The following is an 11,622-nucleotide window of genomic DNA, read 5'->3' as shown; positions in this document are numbered from 1 at the left end:
ATAGATTGAATTTCTAGGTGGAGTTAATTAGGAAGGCCTTTAGAAATGGACCCACATAAAAATAGAAAGCTACTCAAAGTCTTCATAGGAAGGGACTAGCTGAAAAGAGATTTTTTTTTCATCTTTTCCTCTTGTAACTCTGTCAGGTTGAGGAATAGGTATATATATATATATATATATATATATATATATATATATATATATATATATATTCCATGAATAAGAAGCTATATTAAGTGAAGAAAATGGCACAGAACATTCTCTATATATGTTGATCATATATATATGAGTGTGAACAAAGACTGGAAAGAAATTTGGGAGAGAAGTGGTTAAATATTGTAGGAATCATAGGATTTTAGAGCTGGCAAGGACCTTAGGAATCATTTAATCTAAGCCCTTTATTTTACGGGAGAAATCAAGTCCCAATTTGAACAAATGATGTATTTGCCCAAGGTAACACGGGTAGTAGAGCCAGAATTCAAACTAAGGCCGCCGTCTGATCACAATCCTGTCATTCTCCCATCATACTACCCATTCATTGGGTTTTAAATGAGTAGAAGCTGAATAATAGGAACCATGTCTAGCTTCTTAATAGAGAATCAGTGAGGGACATCATATGGGAGCCTAGAGACCAAACTTTAGATTGATTGACTGTTACTTAAGGCTAATAGAATATCAAAGCCAAAAAGGACTTTGGAACACTGCCTGGTAGAATTGGGAGGGACACTGGGAAACAGCTCTTTCATTTCTGAAGAGGATAAAAGCCAGAGAGATTCACGCAATGCCAGAATCAGGACTTTGGCCTTTGATATCTACATTTTCTCTCATCTTCTTAACACCTGCCTTGTGTGAGCTCTTTCAATACAACCGCCCAGGAAGTGACATTCATGGTGTGTTTCAGAGAATCTTTATTTGTAATGAAAAAAACCCCCAACTAAAACCAACCAACCAAACACAAAATCCCCACCAAATCCAGATCTTTGATTTATAAACCATATTTAACCTTTCTCAATACTTGTAAAACTTAAAAAAAGGAAACCATTTGTCTTGCAAGGTCTTATTCAGAGCCACATTGCAAAATCCTCTTTTTGTGGCACATCACACCTGGAGGAGCCCCATGGCACGGGGTACAGATGTGTGGTTTTTTTAGTGGAGAAAAACCCCATCGGATTATGGGAAACACCACCATCCTTGGTTCATTAGATTTCTCCTTTTCTTTCTCCACACTGACTTAGTGGAGAAGAAGAGGGTTTAGTGAGCCTGACTCCTGCCAGGCTTCTGTTGTCGTGGGCTATTGTTTGAGTTGGTCAAGGAAAATGCCTCACTCTTTTCCCACTTGTGTTCCTCTTTCCTTTGGCCCCAATGGCTCCATTGTTCCAACAGACTTAATGGATTTCACCCAGTGGGGCACGTCACCGTTAGGGCATCTGGAGATAGGAGAAAGCTAATGCAGGAGACCAGATTGTGAGAGGAAACAGTGAATGGTCTTCTTCCCTCAGCGAGAGCCATCCGAAAAGGGAGCCGAGGACATGGTTTGTCTCCTCAGGATTCAGTATCAATTTCTCCGTCATCAGAGTAAGACCCAGTGTCATCTAGCCACTCTGGGGGAGAAATGGAGAAGCAACATCTATATGTGTCAGTAGTGACCTGGACCTCAAAGTTACCATTCAGACCGTCCGTCTCACCTCTCCTTTTAGCTTTCCCTGACACACTGCTCTGTGTCTCACAAATGTTCCTATTATAAGGATCCCTAGTAACTTAGCAGAGAAGCTGTGTGATGGGCTCCCATATTTCCTTAAGCCCGGCTCTTCATCCCCAGGGCTCCTCTCAAGCCAGCTATTTATCCCACGCTGCTACAGAGACAAAGCCCACCTCACTCCAATCTGACCCTGTTAGAAACTACTGGTGGACCAAAAAACCAAAATACAGAGACCCCAAGCCGAGTCACCTCCCACAGCTGGCTGCTTTACTCCAGGCTCCAGGAGGCTTCATGTTCCCACAATTAGAAGAAATCTAAGGGATTATCTAGTCACCTTATAGGTGGGGGCAGTGGGGGAACAGTCATATGGCATTTTAACAGCAAAGAATTGGCTAGAATTTGGACCACCTGCCTTTGAGGTTGGGGTTTTTAGGAGCCTGCAAAGACCATGGCCTGCTCTGTTCCCAGAGGCCCAGAGCACCGGCCTGCGGGATGCCTGGGCCTTGGGTCTGGCTCTACCTGGGGGCCTGGAACAAACCATCACTGCTCCGTGGCCTGGAGCATGATCCTGACTGATCTGCACAATGCTCCCGGCAGGCCGACAGGGGCCACAGACACACACCGGGTTGTCTCCGGGGTCACGTTGTGTGGATGAGACGGCAAAGCCCCCTCAGACACACTGGTTTTCCCATGGTCACTCAGCTTGTAAGCCTCAGAGCCAGCCCTCAGACTGAGCTTCCAAACCTGATCATTATCCTCTCTTTGTAGGAGCTGAGGCTCGGAGAAATGAAGTGAATGGCAGCAGGATGGGGTAAAGCCCCGTTTCCTGACTCCCAGCCCACAGGGTCCTGCCTGGATAATGTGCCCCGTCGGCTCTTGTGGACGCTTTCTATTTCTAAAGCATTAGAAATTAAGTTGTAGAGTTAGACTTTGGAAGCAACTTTAAAGACTATTGGGTCCAATCCCATATTTTACAAATGGGGAAACTCAGGTCCTAGAGAAGTTGTCACAAAAATCGCTAAGTGTCCAACGTGGTACCAAAACCCAGTTCTTCTCAACTCCCGATCCCGATACAAATATTTTTTATGAGGTTTGCAAACATCTCACATAAAACAGCTCACTTGACCTTTATAACCTTGTGTCATTAGCATTCCCATTTTATATATAAGCTAACTGAAGAGAAGAGATGTTGCCCAGGGAGGGGAGGAGGATATAACATAAAACATTCGCTATCTCCTTATCAATATCTTACTAAAGGTTCTTCCGGGGCAGGTGCTATTATTGTATAGAATCTTCTAATGTTCTAGTCCTTCATCCTCATGGCCTGACACAGTTTCTTATATACAGCCCATAAACAAAATGAAGCTGGGTCCTGTAAAGCCTCGGGCTCGAAGCAGAAATGGGATTGGATCCTGCACACTGGGTCCCTGACACTGGACCAGTTACTTGGCTGCACTGCGGTGACCTGACGGGAGGGAGAGACCCGCTCCGGGTGCTGCCTCCTGCTGCTGGATCTGCCCCTTGCCCATCCTCCCCTCCCTCCTCCTCCCAGGGCAAAGCCACCTGGCTCCCTGAGGGGCAGAAACAGGATGGATGGGGACACGGGGGCTTTAGCAGACAGGGGGACACCGCTCTGGCCTCTGGGGCCACGTCTTCAGGAAGAGGAAGAGGAAGAAGAGGAAAAGCAGCACTTGTGCAGGGATGGCTGAAAACCCAACTAAAAATTCCACGGGCGTCCCAGGGCCGGGGTGCCGGCCCTCATCCATCAATCCTCCCTCACTGCCGAGAGGAGCTGCCTGCTTAATTACTTAACACGCCACATCTTGCTGAGGCTGGTAATTGTGGGAAGGGCCCAGCAGTGAAGGTGTATGCAGATTCATTAATAAATCTTTAATAACCCCGGCTAAGGGATAGGAGCCGGAGAAAGAAATTGCACAGATGGGGCCCTCTGCAAGCTGTTCGCAGTGCCGGAGAAACTGTTTGGCATCTCCCCCACGCTCCCCAGCCTCCGTGGCAAGCCTTCCCTCCCCCCCATCTTCTCACAGCATCTGGCTGAGCAGTTGTTGCACGGGGGGCTCCTCACCTGACTGATTCGTGCCTCTTAGCCCCATCCCGGAAGTCGTGGGGGTGGGAGGTGTGACAATAATGTCCGGGACGTCCACTTGTTTTGCATTCAAGACGGGGGTCTCTTCGTTGCTGTTGCTGCTGACACACATTTTGAAGCCTGAGAGCGCAAGCCGTGAAAAACACACACACATGCACACACGCACAACAAAAAAACAGCCATGAGTACCATCTGGGGGAACCGTCGTGGGCTGGCTGCTTCCCGCCGCGCACATCAAGGGCTGAACCTTAGAGCGGCCCGCAGTAGGGGCAAAGGGGGACGGGGGCTCCACTTAATCCTGAAGGGCCAAGTTTGAGGGATGTTTCCGACCCCCGCCTGCCAGAGCCAACCTTGCGGCTTCTTCCTCCCTCATCAGTCACATGGAATAGTTCTTCATGTGGCTGGTCACCCTCTCTGGATCCCTTTCACCTGGAAGCCTTTTTAGGGCAAGTGGCATTACACTACGGTCCTCTGCGCTTTCATGACCTAGCACAGTTCTCTACCAACCGATTTGTGTGAACACACGCACCCACACACACGCACGCACGCACACACACACCGCACACACATGCACACACGCATAGCACACGCTCACACGCACACACATGCACAGCACACGCTCACATGCACACATACACACACTCACACACGCTCACATGCACACACACGCAACGCACACACACCGCACGCACACACACATACACACGCTCACACACACGCAACGCACACACACCGCACGCACACACACGCGCACGCACACACCACACACACGCGCACACACGCACAGCACACACACACGCACACACACATACACACACGCTCACATGCACGCACACACATGCACACACACACATGCACACACACACGCAGTCACTTTGCCTTCGAGCATCCCTCCTGTACATACAGATATTGCTCACATGGGGCAGGGGACCAACCCCCTCCTGTCCCCTTTGTCACTCTCAACTCCTTGCTCAAGCAGGTGAATGAATCCCTTACACCCATGTGCCCTGGGGCAACTCCCTTTACCTGAGATTAAATCTCATTTGTAGAATGCAGGGGATGGATGAGATGTTCTTTGAGGTAGGATCCTATTAGACCTGACATTCTATGTTCGGGTCCTGATATTATGATGAGGATCTGTGAGAACTATGTAGCCTTCTTGACAACAAGGTGACATCCCTGGCTGAAATAGTCTGTTTTTGATGAATTTCTCCCCTCCCCCCCCCCTTTTTGAGGCAATTGGGGTTAAGTGACTTGCCCAGGGTCACACAGCCAGGAAGTGTCTGAGGCCAGATTTGAACTCGGGTCCTCCTGACTTCAGGGCTGGTGCTCTCCCCCCTGCGCCATCCAGCTGCCCCTGGTTTCTGATGAATTTCTCCCAAGCGTAGCCAGATGAGTGAGGATGTGGCCCAGGATTATCGGCCAGCAGAAGGAATGAGGGGGAGGCGCCACGCCAGGTTCCCGTCAGTCTGTTGCAACAAGTCATGGACTGGAGCTGCTTGAGCAGGAGAGAGATGAAAAATGGGGACTTTTCTGAGAATGACAAAGGGGCCCAGAAGATCCCCTGTGCTCACATGAGTGCTCTCTGTCTCTCCGTGAGGAGTCTGGTCAGTTCAGGGGGCCCTCAAAGGCAAGGGGACCCTATGTGTGTATGGACGCTCATGTGTTTCCCAGAACATACAAGTGGCTGGCCAGGAGAGAGCCACAGCAATCAGTATTCACCGAAGGGATTCTGCTGTTATTTAAAAGAAGAGAGCTGGCTTCTGAGTTTGTCACATGTGCAGATTCATCCTGGCTGAGGCACTCCCCTTCCCCGAGCAGCAGCTGGAGGAGAGGACCCCAGCCCCCCTCACAGACTTTTCATTACTCCATGGGAGTCCAACTAACCTGCATTGAATGGGAATTTAAATTAGCCTCCTCTCGATTATCTATGGTAATGGGAGGCAGGGAGAGCGTGTATAAATTACATTCATAGACATTTTAAAAATTAAACCTTTTTAGCCATTATTTTCAAGCTCCTTCACTACCCAACCTTTTCCCAGAGCTATTAACTACATCTGATTTGAATCTCCCCCAATGCTTGCTGCTGCCTACCTCCCTGCTGAGGCGCTAACAAGCAGTGAAGAGGACTCAAAGGGATGGAAAAAAGTTCAGAGCTGGGCATTAATCCCCTGGGGAACAGGCAGTTGCCTGGGCTGACCTCGGAGAAAAGCCAAACGGAGGGTCCCCCAAAGTCTCCCGCTTCCCCCGAAGAGCAGGCCCAGGCCAGGATGGAGGGCTGTGAGCGCCGGGGCAGGTGTGGAGTCGGAGGTGAATCCTTACGCCACCACAGACTATTGTGTCTCTTTGAACCTCTCTTCTCAGCCATAAAAAAAAATCACATGGATTTGTGGTCTTAGATGAGTCATTTCAGACTCTTTGTGACCCTATTAGGGGTTTTCTGGGCAGAGATGCTGACCATTTCTTTCTCCAGCTCATTTTACAGATGGGGAAACTGAGGGAAACAGGGTTAAGTGACCTGTGCAGAGTCACCTAGCCAGGAAGCGTCTGAGGCCGGATTTGGATTCAGGGAGATGAGTCTTGGGCCAACTAGCTGCCACAGAGATTGGACTAAATCTCTCAATTCTCCCCTAGCCCTAAACCTTGTGATCTGGATCCCCAAACAGAATGTTTTCCCTTCCCATTTTTGTCCGTTGTAATTCTACCCATCCTTCAAGACCTGTGAATTCCCTGATTCTTCCTATGCAGGACAGAATATCCTGCACCTTTTGAATATGTGATTTTATATCTTATGTCTCCTTGCGGACCCCATGATGTGAGGGACTGCCGTTCCCTAAGCACCAAGCATAGAGTCTTAGACATAGCAGACACTTAATAAGGGTGAATGAATGAATGAGTGGATGAATGGATGGATGGATGAATGGATAAATGAATGAATAACCTCCTCCATGAATCCTTCCCAGGGCTCTCAGGCCACAGGGGACGTCACCTACCCCAGCACTCACTACGCTCCTCCTTCACACTACTCCTGCAGCCTTTAGCACAGACCTAGTGCAGACATGCCACCTGTTTTATATTTCAAATTATGTCACATATTGTTCTTTGGTTGTTACAACAAGACTGGAGTCCTCTGGGAAGCCTTTCCTTCAGCACTCTGTTGCTTCCTAGCTCCTGCCATCCTGCAAACCCTTCAAGTATGGGCCCGGTAGTGGACGGTCCTGTCGTCCCCGGGCCAAGCTGACCGCGGGGAGATGGAGTGTCTTAGACAAGTGACTCTAGGACGATTTCCTAAGCTGTGGGGAGGGCCTTGTTCTGCTCCCGCTGAAATAACGGACTTCAGTTCTGAGATTCCAGATTCACATTTAGAACCTTCAGTCACAGCATCCAGTTAGAGCACAGGTTCAGCTACCATGCCCGGGCTTAATGCTTCTGAGTTCAAATGGAGTAGGGATCATGCCGGATTAATGGCCAGGCTCGCCCCAGCGGGAGCCCTTAAGCCTCAGGGGGCTGCTGGACCTCCCTAATACTATTAAAGAGAGTGAAATCCCATAAAAATCTGGTCTCTGGAGCAGCAGGACCTTTTATCAGGGGACTGAACGTCTCTTTCACAGCTGACCAGAGGCAAAATATCGTTCTGCCCATTTTAAAGATGGAAATGCCAGAGCACAGAGAAGATAAATGGCTTTCGGAAGGATACTTAACTCCAAATGGGAAGACAAGGGAGAGGACTAAGGCCTCCTGATAATACCTATTACATCTCACTGCCTCCTGTCTAGCACAGAGCTTTGCACATGCCAGATGCTCAATTAAGTTTGTATATAAAAGAGCCAGATAGTTCTTGTATAGAGGGAATCCAAATTGGCTTAGGTACTCACAGACAAGTTGCTCCCCAACCTCTGGCTACCTGTTCCTGGCTTTGTAAAATAAGGGGATCAAAGTCTCCCAGTGACCTTCTGGGTCAATTTCTTTACCTTTAGAAGAAGAATACTTTCCTCTTTCACTATTTACTCAAAAAGAGCAATTACAGGAGGCAACATGGAGCGGTGCAAATTGCTCAGGGAGCTGAGTCCTGGTGGTACCACTTCATGCATTTGATAAGATGGAAGGACCTCGGAGGTCACTGAGGGCAAACTCATACCCGAACAGATATCCCCCCTACAACAGTGGAAGGGAGGTTATTCAAGAGCGTGGCTAGTTTTCTCATAGGGCCTTCCCTGCCAGTGATCCCTTCCCCTCTCCCACCTCAATTTTAAAAGAATTTATTAAGCAATTCCTATGTGGTAGGTACTGTCAGACACCTGGAAAACAACATCAAAACAAACCATTAAAAGCAAAGCACTGAAGTCTCTCCCCTGCCAGCTGGGGCACCTGCTGCTTCTTCCTTATCAATGCCGTGTCCCGCCAGCATCACTTGGCCCAGCTGACTGTGGAGAAGTCGCTCCCTGTTCTGGACATCAGTGTTCTCCTTTGTAAACAGAGGCCTCTCATAGATGAGTTCATTTCTACTCTTTCACCATCTATTCCTTATTAATGAAGAGAGGTCTTATGGGATAAAGGGAGTCCTTCTACCTGTCTAAAGACCTTCCTTGGCTACTTGGGTTTTTGTAATAATAGTAGTTAACATTCACATCACATTTCATATCCTGCTAGGAATTCTGGGAACATAGCTATGGACCAAGATGGGATGTAGCCCCGGATACTTAGCAGTGTGGGATTCTGAGCAACTTGCTTATCCTCATATAGTTCTCTCTCTCTCTCTCTCTCTCTCTCTCTCTCTCTCTCTCTCTCTCTCTCTCTCTCTCTCTCTCTCTCTCTCTCTCTCTGTATGTATGTATGTATATATATATATATATATATATATATATATATATTTGAAATTCAACTGTAAAATGGGCATAATAGCCTCCAAGGACTGCTGTGAGGATCAAATGAGATAATATTTATATGGCACTTAGCACAGTGTCTGGCACACAGTAGGTGTAATATAAATGCTAACTAGTATCAATAAGACTAAGACAAGGTCTCTGTTCTGGAGTTTAAGGCCTAGTTTGAGAAATAAAACATCATTTTCTCCATCTGAAATCCAATTTCCTCTTCTGTAAATAAGGGAGCTCAGCTAATAGGCAATCTCTCATGTATGTCCCCCACCTCTACCTTACTAAGATTCAGGGATAATCAACAGTTTTGAATGAAGTAAACGAGTACACCTTAGTTGCTATATGCTTTTATAGACTCAAAACTTCTGATCCTCATATATTCAAAAGTAAGACCCACAGGTTTTCCCTGCCTTACTCACATAATACTGTCAGGAGGCAGCTAGACCAGGGAGTATGATGATAAATGCTTAACATCCAGCTCTATGGGAAAAAAGTCTAGCAATATATATTTTAAAGTTTAATCAGAATCATTAATATTTTCTCCTTCACGTTCTCCAGGCTGGATAGCAACATAACATATGTAGGCTTAATTTTCAGCGGTTGCCAATTTCTGAGATGTAAATCCAATGAGAATTTAACATTCAGTTCCTTGAGCCATTGAGAATTGGCTGGGTCCAGGACACCGCTGATTAGAACCCCTGCCCCTCATCTGGGGTCTGCAGTGTCCATGATCAGTGAGACGTGCATCCACATTTTGTAAAAAGGGAAGGTTCCCCCAGAGGCATTCACATTGCCAGTTTGGTCCTCCATGGGGAACAATGGCCCTCATTTATATATCTTTTACGTACATCTTGTCCATGGATAGAATCCATTAAAGAGTTGACAGGGCAACGAGGCCGGTGGATGAGGGTAATGTCATAGTTGGAGCACAGAGTACCCGGATTTCAGCAAAGCATTTGACAGAATATCTTATGGACAAGATGGAAAGATAAAAGCTTTCTGCTCACAGAACTGGTTAGAGCTAGAACTAGTGGAGTGACCAAAGGATAGTCATTGCTGAGGAGCTATCAGCTGGTAGGAGGGTCTCTAGTGGAGTGTTGCCCTGGGACTTTTATTAATGGTTAGATGGAAGGCGTGCTTACTAAAAATGTGAAGATGAAAATAAATACTGAGGGCTGGTGGATGATAGAATCAGGATCAAAAAATTTTCAAGAGCCAGGGGCCTAGTCTAGTGAGATTAAATTGAACAGAGAAAAGGGTTGTTGTGAAGATCAAATAAAATAATAATTGTGAAACAAAAATAACTGTGATATTTTCCAAAAAAGTGAAATGATAGCACAGAGTTTGGCACATGGTAAGCGCTTAATAAATGCATGTTCCTTTTTCTTCCCTCTCTCTATTCGTCTATGATTCTCTGGCCAGCTCATAGAGGGTGCTTTGGCCAGTTGGGCTAGTGAGGCCTGGGAAAAAGGCCTGTTCCGGGTCCCTCCTCCTGGCAGTGCTTAGACAGAAGGGCTGTCCCTGTTACTCCACGCTGGTGCTCCGATTTCACATCTGGACCGCTTTTCTCCCCTAAGACTACTCCCAGACTGATCACCACTTGGGGCCTGGGACGTATGGATCCGGCACCTTCAGCTTTACTATAGTTCATTTTCCATCAGCCCCGTGAGCTGTTCTTACAACAGTGCTGGGCTGGAAATGTCTGGCCCAGCCAGAGCCCTTTCATCCGGCCTGGATTGACAGGTAATACAAGCCAGGGGCCAACGCCACAGCCAGGCACTGCCATTACTCGGTGACATTTGGGAATGGGGCTGGAGAGTTTGAGATTGGGAATTCCGCCAGCGCCAAGCTCTGTCTTCCCTTGGAAAAAAACAAAACCCAAAAAAACCCTCCAAAACATTTGCAGCCAATGATGTCTCAAGAGTGCCCTCTCCTGCCCAAAAGAGACATAGCGAGGCTCAGGAACCATCGTCCCCATGAAATACCGGGTCCTGCTCCAAAAATCCACACTGATGGACTCTGGGATCACCTTACACAATGTTCTAGGGGAGGGGGGGGCTGGCTCCCAGGCTACCCACAATGCTTGCTTGAGCCCACAGGGTTGATCGTTCCTATTACCAGCCCTGCTTTCTTCCCCTCCCTCCTTCCTCGTGCACATACTCTCCCCTCCCTAGAATGTTCTCTTCTGTCTCTAGAAATGTCCCTCAGGTGTGACCCCCTCCTGGTGCATTATGGTGGTTTAGAATACTGAAATAACCTGAGTGGGACTTAATAAAAAGAAACCAATAACACTGGGAGGTAGGTGCAATTATTATCCCCATTTTACAGATGATAAAACTTAGACTATGATGGAGCTATTATCAAAATAATAGGACCAAAGCCTCGGTGAGGGTCAGAGTTCAAATCTCCCTCCAGCCATTTACTTGACCTATGTGGCCTTGGGGGCTTCATTTTTCTGGACCCCAATTTCCATCTGCAAAGTGAAAAATTTGCCCCCCCTCCCTGCTAAATCCACGATCCTGTAAAGCTCTTTCCCCTGATTTCCCCCACTCCTCCCCCTCCAGTCTATAAGGGGGCTTTCCCTACTTGAGAAAATGCGTTGGAAAGGCGGCTGGATTCGGAGCCAAAAGCTTGACTATAGTATCTCCCTCCTAGGCTTGTAAAAATCAAGCGAGATAACCATTATAACCCACTTAAGCACAGTGCCCGGCATCCAGTAGGTGCTCTCTAAATATCAGCTGTTTCTATTATTATTAGGTTTCATTCCCCCCATTTTCTCTGAGAGCAGCAGAACAGATGATCCCTCGTGTCGCTTCTGTCCTGGAAGCCTACGAATTCCTCATAGCCTTATAGTGCTTATTATAATGGTTCTGGTTATTATAATATTATAATATGCTGGTTCATAGTGAGGGAGATTAGATCATGATTTAATTGGTATTAAA

At 47.3% G+C, this 11,622-nt stretch overlaps 1 protein-coding gene across 1 annotated transcript in view; it reads right to left on the bottom strand.

The window, feature by feature from the left end:
• Nucleotides 1-891: 891 nt before the first annotated feature.
• The window catches only part of C2H16orf74 (chromosome 2 C16orf74 homolog), a 66,329-nt gene continuing 55,598 nt past the window's right edge, over nucleotides 892-11,622 (bottom strand). The window contains exons 3-4 of the mRNA XM_074286299.1: nucleotides 3,783-3,923; nucleotides 892-1,601 (exon numbers count right to left, since the gene is read on the bottom strand). Of these exons, the coding sequence (XP_074142400.1) occupies nucleotides 1,543-1,601; nucleotides 3,783-3,923 (200 nt within the window). The 3' untranslated portion in view covers nucleotides 892-1,542. The remainder of the gene's footprint in view (nucleotides 1,602-3,782; nucleotides 3,924-11,622) is intronic.

This window comes from Sminthopsis crassicaudata, chromosome 2 (genome assembly GCF_048593235.1).
Source record: "Sminthopsis crassicaudata isolate SCR6 chromosome 2, ASM4859323v1, whole genome shotgun sequence".
NCBI lineage: Eukaryota > Metazoa > Chordata > Mammalia > Dasyuromorphia > Dasyuridae > Sminthopsis > Sminthopsis crassicaudata.
Note: the sequence above shows the minus strand (reverse complement) of the source record. Positions and strands in the feature narration are given on the sequence as shown.